At 54.7% G+C, this 24228-nt stretch overlaps 8 protein-coding genes and 1 pseudogene across 9 annotated transcripts; 4 read left to right on the top strand and 5 right to left on the bottom strand.

The window, feature by feature from the left end:
- Positions 1-285: 285 nt before the first annotated feature.
- GCG54_00003163 (Beta-xylosidase) lies at positions 286-1734 on the bottom strand (the record flags this gene model as incomplete). The annotated part of the gene is made up of 1 exon (XM_045403239.1): positions 286-1734. One exon carries the CDS (start codon positions 1732-1734, stop codon positions 286-288), a length of 1449 nt encoding a protein of 482 aa, XP_045270142.1.
- A 519-nt stretch (positions 1735-2253) lies between these two features.
- Positions 2254-4200, bottom strand: GCG54_00003162 (uncharacterized protein; the record flags this gene model as incomplete). The annotated part of the gene is made up of 1 exon (XM_045403238.1): positions 2254-4200. One exon carries the CDS (start codon positions 4198-4200, stop codon positions 2254-2256), a length of 1947 nt encoding a protein of 648 aa, XP_045270141.1.
- A 724-nt stretch (positions 4201-4924) lies between these two features.
- Positions 4925-6709, top strand: GCG54_00003161 (General alpha-glucoside permease; the record flags this gene model as incomplete). Its single annotated transcript, XM_045403237.1, has 5 exons — positions 4925-5106; positions 5171-5233; positions 5285-6011; positions 6066-6489; positions 6543-6709. 5 exons carry the CDS (start codon positions 4925-4927, stop codon positions 6707-6709), a joined length of 1563 nt encoding a protein of 520 aa, XP_045270140.1.
- Positions 6710-6866: 157 nt separating this feature from the next.
- GCG54_00003160 lies at positions 6867-7541 on the top strand (annotated as a pseudogene). The gene is made up of 2 exons: positions 6867-6900; positions 7091-7541. Coding segments are annotated over exons 1-2 (485 nt in total).
- A 464-nt stretch (positions 7542-8005) lies between these two features.
- GCG54_00003159 (uncharacterized protein) lies at positions 8006-9560 on the top strand (the record flags this gene model as incomplete). Its single annotated transcript, XM_045403236.1, has 2 exons — positions 8006-9152; positions 9418-9560. 2 exons carry the CDS (start codon positions 8006-8008, stop codon positions 9558-9560), a joined length of 1290 nt encoding a protein of 429 aa, XP_045270139.1.
- A 394-nt stretch (positions 9561-9954) lies between these two features.
- On the bottom strand, positions 9955-12159 carry GCG54_00003158 (uncharacterized protein; the record flags this gene model as incomplete). The annotated part of the gene is made up of 6 exons (XM_045403235.1): positions 9955-10522; positions 10577-10833; positions 10886-11226; positions 11298-11446; positions 11495-11733; positions 11794-12159. The coding sequence occupies 6 exons, from the start codon at positions 12157-12159 to the stop codon at positions 9955-9957; spliced, it is 1920 nt and encodes a 639-aa protein (XP_045270138.1).
- A 2231-nt stretch (positions 12160-14390) lies between these two features.
- Positions 14391-14643, bottom strand: GCG54_00003157 (uncharacterized protein; the record flags this gene model as incomplete). The annotated part of the gene is made up of 2 exons (XM_045403234.1): positions 14391-14528; positions 14587-14643. 2 exons carry the CDS (start codon positions 14641-14643, stop codon positions 14391-14393), a joined length of 195 nt encoding a protein of 64 aa, XP_045270137.1.
- Positions 14644-16954: 2311 nt separating this feature from the next.
- Positions 16955-18559, top strand: GCG54_00003156 (putative ATPase YjoB; the record flags this gene model as incomplete). Its single annotated transcript, XM_045403233.1, has 2 exons — positions 16955-18112; positions 18167-18559. 2 exons carry the CDS (start codon positions 16955-16957, stop codon positions 18557-18559), a joined length of 1551 nt encoding a protein of 516 aa, XP_045270136.1.
- Positions 18560-18711: 152 nt separating this feature from the next.
- GCG54_00003155 (Transporter aclS) lies at positions 18712-23752 on the bottom strand (the record flags this gene model as incomplete). The annotated part of the gene is made up of 11 exons (XM_045403232.1): positions 18712-18768; positions 18860-18954; positions 19020-19223; positions 19545-20545; positions 21929-22026; positions 22074-23052; positions 23108-23111; positions 23301-23372; positions 23423-23509; positions 23559-23625; positions 23705-23752. The coding sequence occupies 11 exons, from the start codon at positions 23750-23752 to the stop codon at positions 18712-18714; spliced, it is 2712 nt and encodes a 903-aa protein (XP_045270135.1).
- Between the last annotated feature and the right edge of the window lie 476 nt (positions 23753-24228).

Below are 24228 nucleotides of genomic sequence, written 5' to 3'. Positions count from 1 at the left end.
CCTCAAACAGGAAACAATAAGGTTTCCAACTCTGTAACTGTAAAATGCAGTAAGAGACGGTTGTGGTGAATGAGGCTGGAATTTGTAAAATTTCAATTGCGCGCAATGTTATGAGACCGAGAACCCTGATGGCCGCCAAGACCAACTACGTGAAAAATCACTACCAACGACCCAGCCGGCATGCGACATTTCTCTTGGATGCGCATCCCGCTGCAAAAGTTCCCGTAAGAGCCCCATCTTTCTTCTCTTTCGTCGTCACTTCATAATCATGCTTTAGCCTTTGCCTCAATTCCCCCTCTCAGCGTCCGCCGTCAGAATCTCATTCAACCGGTCGCGCTTCACACAATTCTCCAACGCAAAGCTGGCCGCCAGCTCCTCCAACTCCGCCTCCGTCTTTCCCTTAAACAGCTCCGCAAACTCCCAGCCGTGGTACTCGCTCATCAAGCACTCCCTCACCACGCGCTCGACCTGGCGGTCAAACGTCCACGTCTTGGGGTACTTCTTTTTGTGCAGGTGCTCCGGCAGCGTCGACTTCAGCTTCGCGATGAAGGGCCCGTACACCTCGTCGTCGATGCCGCTCTTGTCGGCGCAGCCCCAGAAGTCGAGCCCAAGGCGCTGCTTCTTCTCGACGAAGGGCCGGATGAGGCGCATGTAGGGGCTCTCCGGGTCGACGTACACCATGCCCTGGTAGCCGACGTCCTTGTACAGCCAGATGCTCCACGAGATGCCGCCGAACTCGCGGTAGATCTCGAGCTGCTCCTTGAGCAGGGCGAAGCGCTTCTCGTTGGTCGCGGCGGCGTTGGCGTCCGTCGCGGCGTCCTGGTAGACGGGGCCCCACTCGCCGTTCCAGATGGGCACGCCGGCTTTTTGCATGAACTCGACCTTGCGCTTGAGGCTGGCGCGGAGCTTCTGCTTCTGGGCGTCTGTGCCGTCGTACTGCTCGGGCAGGGGGAAGCCGTAGAGGCTGTAGTCGTGGCAGCTGTAGACGCTGTTGGGAAGCGTCTTTTCGGGGTTGAAGGCGGAGAAGTCCATGGCGTAGGTGTTGCCGTCCAGGAAGAGGATGTGGTCGGGGTCGATGGCGCGGATGGCCTTCTCGGCGCGCTCGTACCACGCGATGAGGCGGGTGTGCTTGGGGTCTGCGGGCTCGTTGAGGGGGTTGTAGCCCGCGATCACCTTGTTGCCCTTGTAATGGGTGGCGAGGGCCTCCCAGAGCTGGATGGCGCGGTCTTGGAAGTCCTTGAACTCCCAGAATAGCGCTCTTGAGATGCCGGAATCACTGTGCCAGTCCTGGTTCTGACCGCCTGGTACGGCGTGGAGGTCGAGGATGACGTAGATGTTATACTTGGCGCAGAAGTTGACAACCCGATCGAGCAGCTCAAAGCCGGACTTCTTGATCACACTCGGGTTGTCGTCATCCATGAAATGACGGTAGTTGAAGGGCACGCGCAGGCAGTTGAGGCCTAATGATGCGAACAGCGCCGCATCTGCCTCTGTGAAGTAGTAGTGGAGGAGACGGGAGAAGAAGAAGTCGGCCTTCTCCTTGCCGAGGACCTCTGTCAGGGCTTCGCGGTGCTCGTGCTCGTGGCCGGTGTAGCCTGTGATGAAGTTCTCCATGTTGTGCATGCCGCCCGTGGCAGCGCCCTTGAGAATGACTTCTTCGCCATTCTCGTTGACGATCTTGGTGCCGCTGACGCGGAGCATCGTGCAGGGGGGGTTGGGCGTGGTGGGTGACATGATTGCGGATGTGGTCTGAGGTTTGGTTGGGCCTGCAGAGCCTCTTGATCTTCTCGAGGGGAGTCCTTTATACCTGGGCTATTGCACCGAATTCAACGGGCCGGGAAACGGTCCCGATTATTGGGCCCTAGGGCGTCGTTGGACTCTTTTGTCATCGCGTATCAGGTGGTGAGGAGTCCCGGGTTCTTAACTGCGACATTCCGCGATGGAGGGTGGAAGTGGGTCGCCTCCGGATGGTTTCCCCAGTTATTCGGGACGCCAGACTGGATGAACCCGGATCTGGGGTACAGACACCCGCGCGTGACAAAGGGCAGGGATGGTGGCGGGGAGTTGGCGGGGGGGCTAGTTGTTCCGAGTGAGCTCAGTCCCGATGCTCGACCCAGTAATCGGGTTGCTTTAGAGAGGTCACATCGGCTCCGTTTCCAAGCTTCGTATGCCGAGCGTCGATCGAGGATGTATTTAGGCTGAATTGCTATGTGGGGAGATTCAAGGCTTTTACCCGTGAATCTGGACCATTGTCTATGATCCTAAATGATATGCCGATGGGGACGCGCCGGATGCGAGCACGCGTGTTTCTCCCAATAGCCTCCGTATCTTTGACATCTGTGGAACCTCACCTTGCCAAAAGGTGAGTAGGTCAACGATCCCGTCCACGCCAGTTTCCCATCCAGGGGGCATCTGACAGATCCCTTGTGATCCATTGTTACCCCTTGACTCGATAAGCATAGCAGCCGTCGTCAGGACTAGTGCACTTCGTGAACAAGACCTCATTAGGGGCAGTGTTCCATGATGGCGGTGATAGTATCCCGGTTGGTTCACTCTCAGTCGTTCCAGGTGAATTTCAAGACCTTTCTGCGCAAAAGAAATGCAGTCGTCTGGCAGAGGCCCGCTTATGCAGCTCGGATTCGCGCCCAGACTATCGAGATACGCAGTAACAAACGGCCAGTAGATGTTTTCAAATAGATTGATGGCATGTCCCCTAAGCACGAATCTGCACACGTCGTCCTGTTCCGGAGGCTCATTGAACGACAGGCCGGGTGTTAGTGACGCGATCCAGCCCCGTGCCTGTTCCTCATACTGCGGGACTGCCTCGGCCAGCGCTGCGAGGTATGCTTGGCGCGTGGGATGCTCTTTCTGCAGACCCACCATCTCGGCGCTAATCCGGGACGCGAGTCTGCGGAGAGATATCTCGGAGAGGTAAAAGTACCACGAGGTCCTCTCGCGCGCCAGGCGTGGGTCACCCGCAGCCTCGACCTCTGCCCTCGGGGCCGGTGGCGTTGGGAAGAAGGGAGGATAGAACGCGAGTTCCTTGTCGCTGAGGGAGAAGTCGGGTAGATACAAGTCTCCTCTCATCTCCCGCTCGGACTTCCAGGACGACCAGTAGATGGCTTGCTGGAGCGTGTCAATGGAGTAATTGTGAAGTTCGTTGCCCGACTCGACGTAGTTGTGATAGCGTTGCTGAGATTCAGGGGTAAGGAATGGGAGTTGCTGGCAGCTGGCGAGCGCCTGCACGAAGTACCGCCATGCCTTGACGGGCTGGAAGATGCACATCATGTAAACCCCTGACAGGAAGAGGCATTGAGCGGCAATGATGTCGTCCGATGAAAGGAGAATTCCAAGCCTCTTCTGAGCCGCCTGGAAGAACGATTGAGCGTTGCCATGCGCCAGGGTCCCGGGCATGGTCTCGTGACTCGGCCCAAAAGGGGTCGCGATGGACCCTAACGCGAAAATCAGGAGAGACAAGCAGGACTCGGCAGACCAGTCGATGCCGTTCATGATCGTTGTCGAAACCATCTTCCTCGTGGCAGTCTCATCGAGAATCGGGTTCTTGACATGGGCATAGCTGAAGAAGCTGTCGAGCAGATCGTTGACCCTTCTTGGTTCCATGTCGAGCGCGCCCAGCACTGAAGCCGGAGAGCTCGCAGCGGCGGTGACGTGATCGACATGCAGCACCCCGTCGTTTTCTGCGGCTTCTCTCCTCATCGTCTGGAATACGTGCCACGACATGACCTCTTCAGGGCCAGGGGGAATAATCATGCCAAGCTGAATCGGAGGCCCCACCGGCGGCGGTAATTCAAGACGTGGCTCGGCCGGGGCCTCGACTACCCTCGTCTTATTTGAAGACCCTTCAACCGAGACAGATCTCATCAATTCCTCAAGATCATCCAGTCGTTCCAAAATCTTGAGACTTGCTGGGTCGAAGCTGGACAAGTCGACGGGCGACTGTATGCAAGTCGCCCCGACCTTGAGGCAGAACGAGCATGACGGCTTCAGATTATCGCATTTCGTCCTACGAGCTCGGCACACCTGACAGGCCCTCACAGCTCTCTTCCGTTGATAGAATGCCGTTCCCCTAGCCGACGGGCGGGTGTTGGCCTTTGTTGATGATTCCGGCTGGCTCCGGTCTGGAACCGACTCTTCAGGCGGTAACGACACGTGGTTTTCCGGGGGAGATGGGTCAGCCATCAGGTAACAGATAAACTGGGGAAAACAGACGGGTTGAAATGGTTCGACTCTGTGGGGAAAGCAGCTGTTTCGTTGGTTTGCTGCAACAGACACGGGATGGGTGAGTGATGTGGAAGCTGGAGAAAGAAAAACATGGGGAAAACGTCGCGGAATATCGCTCGAGAAAAGACATGCTTCTTCAAGGTCTAAAAAAGGGCCTAAAGACGCTAATCCGAAACTGGATCGCGGGGAAATTTGCGGGGCACCACACGCTGGAAACGTTCCACACTCTCGGAATTTGCACCTCGGCCAAACGCGGACTCGCGTCGACTGACTTTTTGGAGCTGAACGAACCCTTGGCCAGGCCTGACTAGCAGCGGCCTAGTTTCGCTTGAACAGTCCGCGGAGTGTCGCACTTTGTGTGTGTTTTTGCCGGCCGTAGTTGAGCAAGAAACGACGGTCAGGATGACCTCAGTTGGTAACCAACTTGCATGCCGACTTGCACCCATGCAAGCGACCATCACGAGTCGGCAAGTCCAGTAACCTGACAGCCGGAAACGATGAGCCGGACTTGGATATAATCTCAAAGGCTTCCCCGGACTTTTTGACATGATCGCCCTGTTCATTCTCCACCGCCCTGCCAACCTCGTTCGGTCTCCCTTCAAGTTCTAGACCCCCTTTTTCTCTCCCATAGAGTTGGCAACCACATCTCAACTGCCGCAGCTGGTATCAACTCCCATCAACGATGGAGAAGACCGATCCTGCGGGCCACTTGGAACCAAGTGTGTCGCATGTGCATGATCCCAAGGGCGCTACAGCAGCCACCACGAATCAACAGGAACACGATCTTACTGTTCGCGATGTCTTCAAAAACCACAAGATCATCGTCTGGTGGTGTTTCTACTGGGCTATGGCCGCGATTGGATGGTACAAATCTTATGTTGCGATACTTACGGAAGAGAGATGAAGACTGACAGAAGTACCAATTCAGGGGTTTTGACGCCCAGATCAACGGAGCCATGATTTCTGTCGAGTCTTTCCGACGCGACTTCGGGTACGCAACCAACGCCATCAGAAACATAATCTAGTAGCTGTAAAGATCGAGAGCTAATGGTTTCTTGATCAGATACGTCGAGAACGGCGAAGCAATCCTCCCTGCCGACTGGCAATCCGCCTTCAACGTCATCTCCACTGTCGGCCAATTCTTCGGCGGCTTCCTCTGCAGTTACATGGCCGACAAGATCGGACGAAAGAACTCCCTCCTCATTGGCATCGTCGTCTGCAGTGGCGGTTGCGTCGGAGAGATTCTCTCAGATACCCGGGGCGCCTTCCTAGCCTCCAAGCTCATCTTCGGCGCAGGCCTGGGTTTCTACCTCACCCTTGCCCCCTTGGCATGCAGCGAGCTCGCCCCCGTCGCCCTCCGTGGGTTCGCTACGGCTGGAGTCAACTTGGGCATTGCTCTCGGACAACTCCTCTCGAACGCGGTTGTCAAGGCCTTTGGAGAACGCTCTGATCGCTGGGCCTACCGCGGTCCCTTTGCCACGCAGCTCTTCTTCGCGTTGTTCCTGATCGTATTCCTTCCCTTCGCCCCCGAGACGCCGTGGTACCTGGCCCGAAAGAATAAGTTGGAACAAGCCAAGAAGTCGCTGCAGAAGCTGTATGGGACGGGTTATGATGTCGACTCGAAGCTTGCGGGGATCATGGCTACTATTGAAGAGGAGGCGCTAAACAAGTCTTCGGAATTGGGTTTCATGGATTGCTTCAAGGGAACGAACCGCCTTCGCACTGGTATCTCTACTGGTGTTTTCCTATGCCAACATCTGGTTGGAATTGTAAGTCTATCTGCCCAATAACACTAAGGTAGCTGCTAAAGGGTACTTTTTCAGGTCTTCGTCCTAGGATACTCGACCTATTTCTTCCAGCTCGCCGGCCTCGACGTTTCCAAATCCTTCGACCTCGGTGTGGGCGTGACAGCTTGCGGCGTCCTTGGAAATATAGTCAGCTGGTTTGTCGTCGAGTCTTGCGGCCGGCGTAAGGTGTTCTTGTCCGGCATGGCCTCCCTGACTCTGCTCCTTCTCGTTATTGGCATCATGGACGTTGTGCCTACGGATGCTGCGAAGTGGGTGCAGGCAGCATGTACTGTCATCTATGCCTTCGTCTACTTCCTGACTGTCGGTGCAATGGCATTTGCCATTCTCGGTGAGGCTTCGAGTACGGTGATGCGAGCCAAAACCATTGCGTTGGCGACCGCGACTCAGGCTGTCTGTGGTCTTATCATGAACTTCTCTATCCCTTATCTTGTCAACCCTGGTAAGCATTTGTTCCTGCTGTTGCGCCGGTGTTGCTTAGCTAACCACATGCAGACGAGGCAAATCTCAAAGGAAAGGTTGGCTTTATCTTTGGAGGACTTGCCTTGCTCGGTACTATCGGAAGCTTCTTTTACGTCCCCGAACTCAAGGGCAAAACGTTTGATGAGATCGATCGTCTCTTCGCTGCGAAGGTTCCGCCTAGGAGAATGGGCGATATGTAATCACGTGTGAAAAGAGATACTGCATAACTAAGTCGGTGACTATGAGTAGCGATAAAGTATTTACAAATCCTCCAAATTCATTTCGTAATGAACCAGCCAGAACGACAGCAGACCATTCACATGCGAGTTTGCAGTGCTTTGATTCTGGAAGGCAGTCATGGCATACTGTACCCAGGATCTTATGCGTCTATGTGAGCATATTCATGTGAGAGCTCAACACTGTGTGATCCAGGGTATTCTCCCTGGCTGAGTGGTCTTTTAAGGTATACTTTAGCAGCCTCTATATGTTAGGTTGGATGTCGCTTTTACCCGCCTACACTTACGTTTGATGGAGATCTGAGGTAGACAACTTATGCTCGGGCCACAACCAATCTTGCGAAGCCTTGTGGTCCGTGCATATCTTGGTCGTCGATCAGCCCAACCTTTCGATCTACACCGTGTCTAGCTGGATGTTGCCTCGTTTGTTCGTCAAACTCTTGAAGTAGGCATCATCCCGGACTATTTCCTGCAGCTGCGAGAGGTTCGCTCCAAGGGAATCTCTGGTCTCAAGGCGTTCCTCGCCCTAACAGAGTCACGGCGCTTTGCAGCGACTGATATTGGACTGGTAGGCTTTGTACCTATGAGGGCTAAGAAAGGGAATTTGGTTGTTATTTTGTATGGATCTGAAGTGCCGTTTGTGGTAAGGAAGGAAGGCTGGGGGGGNGGGGGGGGGGGATGTTCACTTGTGGGGGAGTGCTATATGCACGGCATCATTAACGGGCAAGCCCTCAAAATGGAGTCTGTGGAGATGAAGACGAAGTATTCAGTTTCATTTAGATTGTATTGTGTTTGAAGAATGGCGCTTAGGTCAGGTTTTGGCTTTCCCAGCACAGAAGCGATGGAGTTGCCATTCAGCTCTAATACCACATCAACCCACATCATTTGGGCGACCGGAGAGGCTCTAGAGTCTTCGTGACGTCTACAAATCTCCAGCGGACTTTCTGTGCCATTATTCGCTGACTTCTGCTGATATGCTCTTAACTGTTGTTCCGGTCCCATCGAAGCAGACTCCTTCTTATCGACAGCTAACCGCCCCTCTACTAGTGCTGAGCTGGCCTACCTAGTCGTATCCATCCTCACTGACCCATCTGCAGAATCATTCAGCGAATGAGCGCTTCTGATCCCTTTGCCAACCCCAGCGGGAACATGCGGGAGATATTTGACTCGCCGCATGATTGGTTTCCCCGCACGATTGTTCTCGTTGCACAATAGTCGTCTCACTCGTCAATCGCTGATTTTCAGCTGCAGATGCATAGCATGTTTCAGTCTCTAGATTCCTCCAGGAGAGAAATCAGGCTTTTGCGCATTGTGCCCGGCGCATGGGTTGACAGCATTGTACTGAAGCTCGATGTCGTATCCCTCGATGCAAAGCCGCAATACCAGGCCCTATCATACGTTTGGGGAAGCGAAGCCGACCCCAAAACGGTGACGCTTCAGGACCAGCCTTTTCAAGTAACTTCCAACCTATATAATGCTCTTCGCAGGCTTAGGAAGTCGAGAGCCTCCGTGGCTCTATGGGTAGATGCCGTGTGCATCAATCAGAAAGACGATCTGGAAAGGACCCAGCAAGTCTCGATAATGAATCATATCTACGAAAATGCGTTTGAGGTCGTCATCTGGCTTGGCGATAGGCTCTCTGGTAGCCAAAGGGGGCTGAATATTTCTTCTGGTACACTCGAAAATGGGCCTCCGTACGTTGCAAATCACGCTAGCATTGGGAATTTCGGCAGACGCGAACATTTCGACAACACGGAAACGGAAGCTGCGGCAGCCTTCACTGTTCTACAGTTACTGGGTGAGCCTGGGCACTGGGACTCGAAAGAGATGTTCGCAGTCAACCAAGAAGGACAGTTTATTGTGGCTGAAATCTATCAAGCAGCTTGGCGGGCTTTCCTGGACCTGATGAGCTGTTCGTGGTGGTCGCGTATGTGGATTGTCCAAGAATTTGTCCTTGCCCGGGAGTCGCAGGTCGTTGTCGGCAATGTTGCTGTGCCGGGACACTTGATCACAGACTTCTACCAAAGCTACATTTCTCACCTTCCATCAGGGTGTTGCTGTCATCTCACAGTCTCCTGGCGGATGACGAGCGATCTGTGGGGTGAAATGATGAACATTCGACGCGCCGACATGGGCCTCAACACTATACGTAACCAGCATCGCGATCACCGAGCTCACGATGGTAGCTTGACGGCCCTGCTGCGGAAGACTTTGTGGATGCTCCGACCGAAGGAAGCCACGGACCCGCGCGACAAGATTTGCGGAGTGTTAGGTCTCTTCCCTGGCATTGGAATAAAGCCAGACTACACGAGCGATGCAGCACAATTCTTCTCATACGCAACCGAGTTCTTCATGAACGCCGAGCAGGGTCTGATGGTATTAGCTGGTCCCAGGATGCGGCGCCCGGGTATGCCATCATGGGCTCCTGACCTGATAGGTGATCCCCGGGACAGGTACTTTCACAGTACAGCAAGGAGAATCAACCTGTGCGATAGATTTAGAGCCTGTGGGGGGTTGAATCTGTGGTATCGACGTGACGGAAGTTACCTGGAGCTAAGAGGGATAAGGATCGGTCTCGTCAAGGCAGCATCGCCGCCCTTTACAGAAGGACATGAAGCAGAGGGGCTGCTCCGTTGGAAGCGAGAGGCAGGCATCTCTGATACCTCCTCTAGAGGTGACTTTTACCCTAGAGGAGGCTCTCAGGGCGATGCGTTCTGGAGAACCGTCATCAGAGATACGATTCTCGATTTCGAAGAGCCAGGCAACGACAGGCGCGCAACATCTGAAGACGCATCGTGCTATGAAGTATTTCTAAATTGGCTGTGCGCAACTGGACATGACGAAAAGACCGAAATAGGTCGCCAAGATGTCAACTTTTCGGGCTTCCAAGACGCCTTCTTCGTCTCTACTATTGGCCAAACCTTCTTCCTAACGGACTCAGGGTGGTTTGGGTTGGGAGAGAGGGTTCTGCCGGGAGACGAGATTTGGATATTTGCCGGTGGAAGAGTACCTTTCTTGATACGTCGCGGCAGTTCAACAACACCTGGGGATGGGAGGTATACACTCGTTGGCGACTGTTATGTGCATGGGGTCATGTACGGAGAAGGGATGCATCATGATATAGACCTTCAGCCTGTATTTCTAGAATGAGTTTCTAGTCATATCTTTCAATCTTATGTACCGGACCTGCTATGTACGTCTTGCGTAATTCACAGATTAGAGTGCAAATGAACCCCATTAGTCTCCTTAAGAGTCCCCTCTTCTGCCCCAGGAGTGTGCCGATACGCATCTGGGAAGATTCCCTCTAGCGTCCCCTTGATCTGCAAAGCAATCACCTTCGAAAACCATCGGTGCTGGCCTGTGCCACCGGCGAACACGTAGATATTGTCCACGTCAAGTTGGCGCTTCCAGAGTCCACGAGTCTCTCCTTCGGCGTCGACACCCCACGTCGACTCCATCCTGCTAGCGATCTGCTCTGCCCCATGTCCGAGGATGTCCGGGAGGCTCTTCCTGACGTCCAAATTTCCGAAGCCTGTGCACCAAACAACAGCATCAGTCTTTACCTCACTGCCGTCGCTTAGAATCACGCCGTCAGCGGAATAGCCTGCTGGAACGACCCCCGAGCGGATGCCCACTTGGCCGGTGGTAATGAGCTCAATGCCCTTGCCCATGTCGACAAAATGTCCGCCGCAGCGATCGATAAGATTTACCAAGAGGTCGCCTGTGAGTGAGTCTTCGACCTGTAAACCAGCCCTTCTTACTTCATCGTATCGTTTTCTGATGTATATTAGCGACTGGATACATCAATAGATCTCATGCAGAAACACTCACGGCTCCTCGATCGCCTGCATGCCGTGGCAAAGGGCGAGCAGAGGACCTCCAACTGCCAGAGGCCCTCCACTGACAACAGCGTCGCAGTCTTCGATGGGGAGAAATTCGTACGCCCCGAGGCCCATGGGATGGGCGAAGTACGACATCGGAACAACGTAAGTCGGCGATCGCTGGACCATGGTTGTCCGGAGGCCGGCCTTGTGACAGTCTGGCATGATGTCGAATGCGGTATTCGCAGAGCCAACTACAACCACAGACTGTAGGGCTGTTAGCATAGTCTCTTTCACAATTAGGTGGACTGTCACACACCTTCGCGCCAGCGTCTACCAGCTGTTGTCCATTTCCATACGCCGTCGAGTGGACGATGGAGCCTCTGAACTTATCACGACCTGGAAGATCTGGCACGTTGATTCCTGAGAATCCAGCGCCTGTCGCCACGACTAGGGATCGGCATGTGACCGCTCGCTCGCATCCCCGTGCACCATCATCGATTTTCACGCTCCATAACTTCTTGCCTTCATCATACGAGGTGGCCACTATTGAAGACTGGTGAAGTATCCGTTGATTGAGGTCAAACTCGTGAGCAAAGGCGTGGATCTGGTCGGCCAGCTCGTCTTTCGTCAAAGCATCACTTGCCTCTTCAGGGTATGCTGTAGGAGAGACCCGAATCAGTGTCCAACCTCCAATAGCAGACAGCGAGGGGGGAATCTCGAGCACTTACGGATGTATGGGGTCTGGCAGAATGACTTGAAGGTATGAAAGCGCATGCAGTCATATCTCAAGCGCCAGTTGTCTCCAACCTGCTTGTTTCGGTCAACGATGGCATAGTCGACATTAAGCGCCTTAAGTCTTCCCGCCAGAATGACACCACTTGTGACGTGTTAGCAGAAGGTTGTCGGGTATCCAGGAGGCACTCACGCGTTGCCTCCCCCGATGACGAGCACATCGGTCCTAAAGTCGGTCTCCGTGGGTAGCGGTACCGAAGGCTGCCGCAACAGAGTTTCGTCCTCCAGGTGATCTTCAAAGTTCGTCAACCATGTGCTCATCGACCAGATCCTCCATTCGCCGTCGGCCCCGTCGGGGAGTAGCATGAGCTTTCCTCTACATCGAGCTCTCGGGGATTCCGTGCTGAAGTAGAAGCTACAGTCGACCCACGCCTATCCGATGTCAGTCATGCTGAAGTGTTTTCTTCAGCTCTGTCACGAGAGGGAACGTACCAGCTCCTCATTCGCCTTCACCACTTGCGCTGCACCAAACTCTACCGCTGTGATCCTCCGCAGTTGGCTGAGCTCCACGAGTGCGGCTGCGACCGTCTTGCTGCCATTGAAGGTCCGCAGATGAGCCGTCAATGCGAGCGTATCTTTCCAGTGCGCCCCGGTCGCATTGCCAGTGAAGAGCTTGACCACGGAAGGTTGGTGTCTTCTCTGGAGGCCTTCGGACAGCTCTGAGACGACGCTCAACCCCACCTTGCTAGCATCGACGCCAGCCCAGTCGGTAGACGAGGTATTCGGAAGCACATCGTAAATCTGGCCCCTGATGTCGACTTTTGGAGGGAATTCGGGATACTCCGCGTGAAGAGCCATGTCGACAACGTTTCGTGGGGACTGCTGACCGTGATACACACATGCAGCCGACACCCAGGAGGGTCTCCTCTCCTTCTTAAACATCAAGGACCCCTCATCCTCTCGCAGGACTAAACACGTCCGCGCCAAAGACAACTCCCACGGACGTTGCCGCTAACGACCGGGCCGCAGATCTTAGCACGCCGCCACCACCAATCGGGACGACTTTCCCCAGACACCAGATGAGGCTTTTGGGGAAGCCCGAGAGACACAAATGTCTCACAGCCTCAGCCAGACGGCGTCCTCGCTAGTCGGCCGTTGCAGACCTGGTCTGCCGACACCTCGCGTCTACGGCTGGCCGAAACGGCGCGCGCTTGGCTCGCTCGCTGGAGAAAGCCACACAGGAGGAGGAGGATGGATTCGCATAAGCTTTCTCCATCCCGCAGGAGCTGGTGCAACCTTGTGGCCCGTCCTGCAGTCACATCGATGCGCAGTGGCACACGTTGATAGGCGTGAAGCGGCCGATATATCTGACGGCCGATGACTCTGCGTCAATGTCCGGGCGCACCACAGCATGTCTCATGTCGCTCTGCGGGCTAGTGCTTAGCCCTCGCGCAGCGCGATGCAACATGTCGGGGCCTATTTTCTCAGGGAAGTCCCTTTTCAACCCCGGAAAAGCACTGACTCTTGCGGGAACTCGGGCCATTGCTAAAGTGACGTTGACATCATGGAGGAAGCGGGGTGGTGATGATGGGGAGGAGACCTTTCAGCCGCCCCGAAGTCCTGCATGCCCCTAAGATATGGCTGACGAGAGCTGAGAACTTTCTATTAGCCGCATACCCATTAGGGCTGCGTTCATGGCTTCGGTCTGGACCAGGCAATTGTAGTTTATTTCGAGGTCAGCATGCATGCATAGAAGAAGAACCTGCAGCTTACATGTGTGCGACGACGATTGTCGACCAAGATGGCGTGGTGCAATCAGCAGAGCGACACCACCTTTAACATCCCAAGGTTTCAACAATCTTGATCAAGCCCATGAGGACCTCCTTGACGACGTAATGTAAAATCCATATTCGTAAAAATTGGGGTAAACGCGGAATAGATCGACTACTACCCAAACGCGCATAACCCTGCAGACACGTTTCTGACGCCACGGCGACTCACGCCGCCCGATGTTTTGTCCCTCTTCCCCCTCAAAGTACGCCGCTCGGTCCCCCGGGCCCTGAACAACCGGAAGGGGTCAACGGAGAAGGCGGGTTCCGCAATTCAGCGTCGGGGAGCCGATTCCTCCTGGTGTTCGACGACGCGAACACGAAGGACAGGCCGAGGCCGAGGCCGAGATGCGTTGCATTTGGACATCCTGCGAATGATTTTGTGAACAGGTGATATGCGCCACCATTGTCTATAAGATGTAATCGAAAGATGTTGTGGGTATAGACTGTGAATGCGCTGGCGGAGGCGTAATGATACTTTCCGTGAGAGGAAACGGCTCCTGGGGCTGACATGGGTGGCACATCGGGGCAAGCCACGGCTGGCCCTGTACTAGCAGCTGACGGTAAATGCCGTTCACGCGATGCTCAGTTGCAGGGAGATATCAGAGACCCCTATTGGTGTGGCGTTGTCGAGCAACACCTTTGGCCATGCCATGTATGGATGGTAGGTCACGTTGGTCACGGCATGAACCATTGAGTGAGGCTGGGTGTATCCGGTGGCCCAAGAAGGTCTGGAAGCTTAGTTGGTGCCTCAAGTTTCCCAAGAGATTCTCGACAACATTAGCAAATAAATGTTGAGATTTCGTCGTTGATGTAGGGTCAACCTGAAAGGAGCATGGATGATGCTGCAGGTGAGATCAGAAGACCGAGCGGACCACTAGATGGGTATCATTAGAACTCGCAAAGCTTACACCCAGTCTCCGACTTTACCATATCTCATGTGAAGCCGCAAATGCATATTGCCCTCATATCTGTCTTTTGCTGAACATTGGGCACACGATTTACTAGTGCTGACCCACAATAGGTTCTAAAACAGATCATATCTGCAGTGAATATTCTGACTGTGTCTACTAGTAGACGAATTCACCCGATCATAAGTCATTCGACGTAATTCCAAGTTTCCCCCAAAACTCCTGCGCTCCATGCGTTCTTCAGATTGCCTCCAACCAACACCGGTAGATGGTCGGAGATATCGATGGTCGATGCCATTCGTGACCTTCAAACCTTCCTTCGCCCATCCTCTCGATGAGGAAGGACCGCTCACTTCGGGCAGTTCGCTGAGTTTCCGCTCCTCTCACACGCTTGTCCCTCCTTCTTCGCACAGCTGCCCGAAGTGCAGAAGAGCTTGACGTTGCCAGCCTGGCACTCGCCCTTTGCCGTGCACGTTCCCTGCTGGGCCTGTGAAGCATTAGTCTCTCATTCCTGAATCGCAGAAGAAGGTGATGGCGAAGCTCACCACGACGGTGGTCGCAAGACCGAAGACGGCCAGGAACAAGAAGTTTGAAATCTGCATGATGATGTTTTTCTTTGGATGGAATCGTTTTCGTGAAATGTGACTGTTGGTTTTTCGTCTGAGAAAGTCCGGACGGAAGTGATACGTTCCAAATGGCAATGATCTACTATTTATCATTCAATATGTCTTTCTCACCCTGGCAGCAGAACAGAGGAAGGAGCAAACACGAACAGGTGTCGCAGGGCGCAATCTATTTGAAGCAGCGTTAACTGCCAGTTTTAAGGTTCCAGAAGCAGCACGAAGGGGCCAACGCCCAGACGGCGACTTTTGACGCTGGAACAGTTCGAAGGACCGCTTTTTTCGCGCCTTGAGCAGTGAAGAAAGGCCTCTGGCAAAGGGCGAGAGCGCGCTGGGTGGGAAGCAGGTGGAACGACGGCGTGGGTTTTGATGCCAGTCTGAGACCGGACTTGGCCGAGCGGCAAGGTTGACCCATCGGCGCTGAGACGTGTCAACTGGGAAGAGGCGTGCGAGGGAGGCGCGAGCTGGGGCCGCTTTCTGGCGCTTGGTGCGGCGACTTTTGCTGTTCACTTCTTTCGGATTGTGTTGACTGTGTCATGGAGTCTTCTTTTCTTTTCCCCGAGGCCAGCATGTCGGGTCGGCGATGTGCACGTGGGGAAGCGAGCTGCTCGCGGTGGGCGTGGTGATGCACGCCAAGGGGACCGGCGATGGCTGGAACGATTGATCGCCCCCTCGGCGCGGGGGGATTTCGCAGGCGATCGGCGGGGGAGAGATCGTTCGGGCTGGGATGCGGCTCAAACGGGACGAAACCGAGGGCGATGTCACTTGGTGGCCATCTGGGCGGATAGACCGGCAGTATGGGTGGTGCTGATCGGCTTGGGCGGCATGGACGTTGGGAATGGCTTCAATACGGGCGTGGTGCAGCGGACCGCAATCACCCGGGTCAAACGGGCGAGCTTCGGTGGGAAGACCGGTCTATCGCGGCACCCGCAACGAACGGGTTCCGAGGAGGTCGCGGGATAAAAGTCCAAGTAAACGGCTCTGTAATTCAAACCGCTCCGAAACAGATGCTGGCAAGGGTGGCATACAGGTTGCGGAGCTCCACCGCGGCCTGGAACCATTGCCGATGCTCCACTGACAAGATCCCGGGCAGTTTGGATGGTTAGTAAGTGATAAGTAAATCGTCGCCCTGAAATCGGGTTCATCAAAAGGAGTGAGAAAGTAGTTTAGAGACCTGGATGGGGGTGCTCGTCTTTCTTCCTTCAACTCTCATGCTCGAAAGGGTAATCAGTTCCGCTGGAAGGCAGTCAGCCAGAAGATGCGACAAGGAGGGAGCCAGAGCTACAAATAATGAGTCCAAGCTTCGTGTCTAGACATCGTATAGGGCCAGTGCTTCGGATGATGGTATGGAAAGCTGCGAGACAAAAAGGCTATGTATCTAAACCAAAAGGTGACAGGAGCAAGAGGATTGGCAGAGTTCACCAGCAACGGCTCGGGCCGGGGGCAGATCGGTCGACGCACATCATACAACTGCACGGCGACACCGGGGCCCGGAGTGTAGCCGGGAACAACGGCGCACCCCGGATATCCAGCCCGTATCACGGCAGCGCGACATGCACAGATACGGGGGAGAGACAACAAGCGGCCCACCCGGCCCCGTTCCGCGGAGAATGCGGCCCGGCTACCGGCATCGCGCGCCTGCACCTGCCCGTTCCAAAACAAGCGGCCCCGATTAAACCCATTTCCAAGGCAAAACTTCGGGCATTCACAATATCACTGCAACTCTAAACCCAGCAGACAACCTCGGGGACAATTCTCCCGCTCTTATCTGAATCGCGCCGTCATCGCATCGTTTCTCCGTCTTCAGCATCAAACACCCCGCGATGCATCTGCGTCAAAACATATCCATTGAGAGAATAGCGTCGCCAGGTGGACGAGTACACAGGTTACACAAGTAAGACAAACACATCCGCCTCGTATCGAAGCTGAGCCAAGCTCCAATCGCTCTGCGTCCCAGGACGATCACTATCCCCTGTCTAGGTAGCGGGGCGCAGCAGCTTGCCCCTAGCTCCTAGCAGTGAAGTTCCACAGCGAATGGCACAACGTCATCTCACCACAGGGGCAGCGGCACAGTCGCACAGCTTCCCCATACGGCGGCCCTCCAACCTCCTCCATCTTCCTAATTACGACGATCATTAGGCAACCGCCCCCGGTCACCTCGATAACCTGGAGCTGAGATCCCCCCGCCCTGCAGCTCCTATCTTTCTGCATCTTTCCCATCTCAATCTCCCGACGATAGCTTCAATCGCAAAGCTCAATTGAGCAAAACAACAGCACCACAAACACCGCCAAGATGCCGGCCTTTCCCCGTTGGAACACGACTCACGATGACTATCCCATCACACCCGCCATAGTCCCTAATCGCCAGGCTCCCCGTCTCACTCCCCGACCGACAACGACGGCAACAGCTTCTCGCTCTACATCCCACACGTCTCCCAAAACCACGTCCTCCTCGGAACCGCCCTCCGACAGCACGACATCCGCTTACTTCGACCACTCTTCCGCCAAACGCGTCGCCACAGACCTCGTCGTCACCAAAGCCCTCAAAGCCCAATACCCCAACCTGCAGCTGGTCGTCGTCCCCGAGCAATTGGGCTACGGCGCCGCCACCTGCGACCTGCTCTCGTACGCCGCCGCCGGCTTCGCTTCCTATGAGCCCCTCAACGATGACGGCGGCAACGGCACCGACTCCCTCGAATGGACCGTCTACCTGCCCCCCGCCCGCCGCATGGACGGCAACCTCGGCGCTCTTGCCAACAGCATCGTCTACGGCAAGTACCTCTACAAGTGGCAGGGTCACGAGTTCATCGTCTACCTTGTCGATGGCCGCGACGGCACCACGGGCTATGTTACAACAAAAAACTTCTACGTTCTCGCCCCCGAGACGTACCATGTTGACCGCCTCGTCCTCGCTGCCGGATCATGGAGCGAGGACCTGCACGACGAGGTGTGGGTGTACGACCAAGGCTCCTGGCAAAAGAGCCGCGACCTCTTCGAGAGCACGAGGAACGCGTCGTGGGAGAACGTTATTCTCGATGCGGACATGAAGAAGGCGCTGATCGACGACCACCTGTCATTCTACAACTCGCGCGAGACGTATCAGAACCTCAAGGTCCCGTGGAAACGGGGTCTGATCTATCACGGCCCGCCAGGCAACGGCAAGACCATCTCCATCAAGGCGACAATGCGCATGCTTTACGAAAAGAAGATCCCCACGCTGTACGTGCGGACGTTGACCTCGTACGCTGGGCCGGAGTACTCGCTTGGACAGATCTTTGGCAAGGCGCGTCAGTTTGCACCCTGCTACCTTGTCTTTGAGGACCTTGACACAATTGTGTCAGACGATGTGAGGAGCTATTTCCTGAACGAGATGGATGGGCTCAAGGCGAACGACGGTATCTTGGTCATCGGGAGCACAAACCACTTGGACCGTCTCGATCCTGGTATCTCTGTAAGTCCGCCAGTACTGCTGTGAAGGCGCGAGCCAATGACTGACCAAATACAGAAACGCCCATCTCGCTTCGATCGAAAGTACTACTTCCCCGACCCCGACCTCGAGCAGCGCGCTGCATACTGCAAATTCTGGCAGAAGAAGCTCAAGAGCAACAAGGAGATTGAGTTCCCCGACAAGCTCTGCACTGCCATTGCCAAGATCACCGACAAGTTCAGCTTTGCGTACATCCAGGAGGCCTTCGTTGCTGCTCTTCTGGCCATCGCGCAAAAGGAGGATGACCGGAAGATTGATGATATTGAGGCTCTGACGGAGCAGCTGGAGGACGACTGGCTCGGTGTCGTTGACGCTGCAGCTGACGATGAGGGTCTGGACAAGCTTATCCTGTGGGTCGAGATCAAGAGGCAGATCGAGATTCTCCGCGAGGGCATGGAGGACAAGAAGTAAGCCAAGCATCCTGGCATTGTCAGTATTGCATCCCTTGGCATAATGAGGAGTTCCAGGCTGTAAGAAGTAATGAATCAAGACGAATACCTTCGTATCATGAGGCTACTGGCTTTGTGATGAGGACCCTACGTCCCCCTGTGCCGAGGATGTGGCTACTCTCGCTGAATGATACTGTCGTATGAGCTCTGGTCCTTGCGAGAAGAGCGACTCTATACGCAACAACACAGGCCGGATCAGCAACTTTGCGACGTCGTCAGCCTGCCTCTCTAGCCTGTGCAAGGATGAGCGGAGGGTCTGGACTAAACTCCAGGCAGACTGAAGATCTAAAGTCTTGGGTTGTTGCAGGAAGAGGAAGATGATGAAGTTCCCGCAAAGTATCAGCTGGGACCGAGCATCTGCGGTCATAAGTCAGTCATGACTAATGCCAGCGATGGACAACAGTGGGTGAGATTTGACTTACGGCGGCCCCAGAAGCCCTGCAGATCCTCGGCCGTGACCTTGTCCATAAACCTTGCGAAGGCTTGAAACTCGGCCACGGCGGTGCCAAACCAGCGGCAAAGGTTCGAAGAGGGATCATTCTTCGCTTCATTTGTCGCCGGGCTCATGAGTGCCCGAAAGAGAAGAGCCTGATAGGCATGGTAAGCCAAGTGGAGGGGCGCTAGCTCTGCTCGTCAGCCATACTTTGCCCCTTTCTTTTGGAAATCCATGTGACGGACCATTGTTGGATGAGCCGGTTGCCCTTTCGGGAGCAGGCATCAGCAGACCATGGGGTAGCATGTCTCCCCAGTCCCTGAGTGTCTCTTTCACTTCAAGCAATCGCGCATGATCTGTCGCTTCCTCAGGCCTCGGTGGCCGTAATCTCGGTACCTGACTGAAAGATATCAGTCTGTCGAACCTCGAAAGGCCGGAAAAGCATTCAGAATAGCATCTAGAGTGGAAAGGGATGCTCACAAGCTACAATCAATCAGATCCCGCACCGTCTTACTGATTTTCACCAACTCCAGAAAACGCGCTCCGGTGGATACGTGGAAACGAGCACTACTAGGATCCACCATGATCTGGACGTCCTCGGACAGATCTTCATCGCTCCTTAAATCCTCCATGACGATCACAGAAGTATTGAAGGATGCGGGATAGATGTGTGGTGGGTTCCCATGACACACGGCCGACCATGCATCTGTGACATAGGTCGCCCACCAGAGCTTCCTGCGTAACCTCTTTTCCCAGGGTGCGAGGGACCACCGCTCTGGGTCCTGGTGTAGTCCGATCATTTGTGCTATAGCAACAGCCTCGGCAGTCGAGGTCCAGGTCCGTGGATGCTCAATGCTGTCGACATGGTTGGGCTTGACGTGCAGCAAGAGTAGGCTAGCCTGTAACTTGGCCAGGTTCGGGGAGTCAAGCTCTCGCTGCAGAGAGTCGGTCGCATAATCGGCAAGCTGGTGTTGCTGGAAAGGAAAGGGTCCCTTCAGGGATGGATCTTTCTTCTCGAAGACGGAGGCCAGCGCATAAACCGCCCCTCTGAGAGACGCTGGTAGCTTGGTCTTATCGGAGGCGTACTGCCTCAGGAACCTACCCTTGGAGAGGACCGGGAGGACGGGATGAACGTGCTTGAAGTAGAGCCTGAGCAGAATGGGCCCGTACGGCCCCACGAGGCCCTCGATGGCGTTCGAGGCAACCTGCTTTGCGGCGTTGTCGTGTGGCGCGAACTCGTCTTGGAGCAGGCAGAAGTGGACTGGAGGATCCCAGGGGTACTTGGTACCGGCGTAGACTTGGATCATGTCGGCGTCAATATCATCCGGACTGCTCATGACGCCGGATGGAATGGAGTCAAGAACGTAGGTATCTTGCTCTGCAGCCGGGCCCATGCTGTGGGCCGTCCGATTCTCGTTGTCTTCCAGGGTCCATAGTCCTGTTGCGCCCAGGCGAGAGCCGGTGACAGGAGAGCCAACGACAGGGTCATGACTGGCATCACCGGGTGGTGAATGGCTGGTTACAAGACTCGTATCTGTGTTTGATTCAATGTGATTGCGTCCCCGACCAGCAGATGCTGGTGTCGCCGAATGTGCAGGGTCTAGCAGCAGTACATCGGGTGTTCGAGGGTGGGCCTGGATCGCTGCTGTTGGAGTGGACGAGGATGGACCCGAGGGTGTGGTTGATGTGCACTCGAGTCCTCGCCCCTTGCAGAAAAGACCTGTCTTCAGTCAATCGGGCTGTTCGGGATTGGAGGATGTAGATACGTACAAGGCGGCACAGATGTAATGACACACACTGTCTTCCTCTTCCGACAAATGTCGCAGGGTCTGTTCTTGCGACTCCTCCACTGCCTAGCGCTGCCAAATTCGCTCTGGACTTTGAATTTGCGTCGTCGCGTATCCCGTGTACTGCCATTGGTTGACATACTTTGTGATTTGTAACTGATTGGTGAGCGAAACGCAAGATCGTGGGTTGGGCTTGGTTGGAAGGTTGGCCGACGTTGGCTGAGAAGGGGAGAAAGTTGGCCGATATCTCAGGGTCCAGTTAGCCGATGGTCGGACCTGCCTGTGTGAGCGGTGGTTTGTCATTGCTGTTAGTGGATTTCTGGGGTTGCATCCACCGCTGCAACCCGAGGGCGGGGAGCGGCCGCCGATCCCCGTCACCCACGTGATGGCCTCACAGTACTGCATCTTCTCGGTCGACTCATGACGGCTTTATAAAAGGACTACGTCAAAAGAAAATCACATCTAAGTAGTTTGAAGTGCTTCATGTTATTGGTTGAAGAAGCAAAAAAGCTTTTCAGTTTTCTACGCTCTGTGCCCATATGGAGCATCGAACCAGAGCGCCGTGCAGAAGTGAACAGAGCCATCTGATCAACGGTATATTTTTAGGTGCTATTCTACCGACCAGGCCATATGCCAGAAAGATGTCCCGGTAGCTGTTGCGATCCTAAGGTGATTTGTTCCCTAAGTAGGTACGGTCGCAGTTCTGAGAAGGAGCGGCAGAAGGAAAGCAGCGACGGAGGAAGGCACGACCCTTCCTTATACCATAGGAAGGTGCGCCTGCCCAACTCGAACCCCCTCTTCAGGTGACATACGAAGGCTCTAGAGCCCCGTTGAACTTCTCTGCTTCAACCCCCTCCCCCCAAGAATTCGAAAGAAACATCACACATCAGTCTTTGACGCGAGTGTCTCTCCAGTCTTGCCCCCATGGCCCGAAAGCACATCAACGACATTTGGTGTTTCTGCCAACGTAACATCCCACTTCCCAAGATGGAACTCCTGAAGTTCTCTCGCGGATGGTGCCGTCTTGACGAAGGAGTCAAGCGCCTTTGCCGGAAACAATCGATGCAGCACGGCGTAGACCAGCCCGCTAGACAGAAGTCCATACACATACGACATGTAGTACAGCTCAGTTGCTCCGGGGCTGACAGTCACCGAGGAATCCACCGCTGCCACAAATCCAGGCATACAGGGCACCACGCCCACCAGCCACTTTCTATGGTCAGTATGGCTCTCTCGGTCGAGGATCAGCAACTTACCGCTACGGGGGCACGCCAGTTGCATCCATACGAGAACCAATAGATGCTTCCCGAGTCGCCACGGTAAAGATCATCAACATCGATCTTCCTCTTGTTCACAACTAGGTAGCTGGAAATCATGAGGCCAGTCATCGGCGCAAGGAAGACGCTGTAACTCGACAGGACCGTCAAGAACGTCGTGGCCGTGTTCACAAGCCGCCAAGGATTGACAATGACGCTGAAAATGGCCGTGAGGTACGCCCCTCGACGGATGTTGAGGTACCTCGGGAACGTCGCAGCAAGGTCAAAGCCTCCAGCGAGGGCATTACCGGGCACGTTGACACCAATCTGGGAGATGACGAGGCACAAACCAGCGAAAAAGCATGCCGCACGTGTCCCCGCCGTCTCGTTCTGCGCCAGCAGCTGTGCAAAGAGCGTTGGTGGATTCCAAATGGCCTCACCACCGAACCGATCCTGGGTCGCTGCCGTCACCAGGATGCCGATCAACGAGCTTAGGATGCCGTAGAACGGGAAAGACACGGCTTGTCCCAAGATGGCATGCTTTGGTTGAGTCGCAAAGCGAGAGTAGTCGTTTTGGTTCAAAATTCCGGCTGCGATGGACCCAATCGTCGAGACAATGCCATATACCATCAGCCACGCCACGCTATCCGGTCCTCCGGTGTTGGGCAGGGGAGAACCAGATGTTATGGTGTCGCCGAACCCAGCAGGTCCCATGGTCGCCAGGGCCCAGATGAGGAGAACAAGAAAGAAGACGAGCGTGATAGAGCAGGCGAAGCGAAAGAACATCTCGAGGCGGTGCGGACGGATCCATATCACCGGCAAGCTAATCACACTGAAGATGATATAGGAAACGAATTGTGCTGTCGTCATGCCCGTGTCTGAGGGGATCGTGTTGGGGATGTGCGACTCGAGGCGCGGATCCCAGGACAGGAGGATGAGGTAGACGCATTCGCCACCGACCCAAGCTGTGAAGCCGTACCTGCGATGCCGTTTTAGTCCATGCATTGTAAATTCTCGGATTCCGTACGACGTACCAGACTGGAGTACATCAGTTAGCTAGAACGAGGTGGTTCAGGATCGCAGAGACTCACCAAGAGACAGGAAGATTCGATTCCAGATCACGAACTGGGACCCCCACATCCCCCATACTGCCCGGCTAAACACAGGAAATCCGACTACGATCATCAGCTCATCCCACATGTCCAATATGGAAGACAGGCAACATACGGTGGTAGTAGCTTCCAGGGAGGGAGTTGATGATTACAACACCCGTTGCAATGAGGTTCCCCAGGACAATACCTGCAGCCCGTCAGCGAGTCATTTGGATTCCGATACAACCCATATCTCACATATGAAAGCCTGCCACCAAGTGAGGCCAAGCGGGATCAAAGCACTCCCAGTGAGGTAGGTGGTGATGTTGCAGTTCACCAAAAGCCCTGTTCAGGGGTAAGCCGACGCTCTCCACGCAATCGTGTGCTTGCTCACAAAAGTTATGGAACATCAGGAAGCCCCATGTTCGCCTCTTAGACTCGATAGGGCGAATGTCGTCGTTCTGCCGTGTTGTTAGCAATCAAAACCAGCATCCGAGTGGTGGTGCCACTGTGTGGAAATGCGGAGGCGGGTCAACTCACGATCCATCGAGAAACAAATGGGAGTTCCACCCTCTGCAGGAACCCCATTGTCGATTGCGATTACTGCGGCACAATTCTTTGAGCAATGCGACACAAAGCTGCCTACGTCCGTCGTCTCTGAATCGACGACGGCAGCCAAAGGTGCAGAGCCAGAGTCATATAAATCTCCAGGCCCGGCATCGTTATCTCGGCATTGGATCACCTCAACCAAGCGGCGCTAACGGGAATACTTATCACTGCCAATTTTGACAAGGGCCGTTATCTAGCGCGTTGTTGCGGAGACTAGCTGGGGTCACCCTGTGCTAAAACAAGTTGGCCGATCGCGGTGGGCTTCGATCGGGCAACTTCCCGCGGCATGGGGCTGGCAGGGGAAAGCCGACCACTCAAGGGTGTTGACAGCTTCAATCCACTCGCAATCCACTGACACAATGAAAATGCGACGCCGAAGGTTTCCCGATCTAATCTCTTAGACCCCTCGATGGATATGATGCTGCAACTGACATCGTGGCTTGCAATAAAGCTGT

This window comes from Colletotrichum gloeosporioides (assembly GCF_011800055.1).
Source record: "Colletotrichum gloeosporioides strain Lc1 chromosome Unknown consensus_9, whole genome shotgun sequence".
NCBI classification, from domain to species: domain Eukaryota; kingdom Fungi; phylum Ascomycota; class Sordariomycetes; order Glomerellales; family Glomerellaceae; genus Colletotrichum; species Colletotrichum gloeosporioides.
The sequence above is the reverse complement of the archived record's forward strand: the minus strand, read 5'-3'. Positions and strand labels throughout refer to the sequence as shown.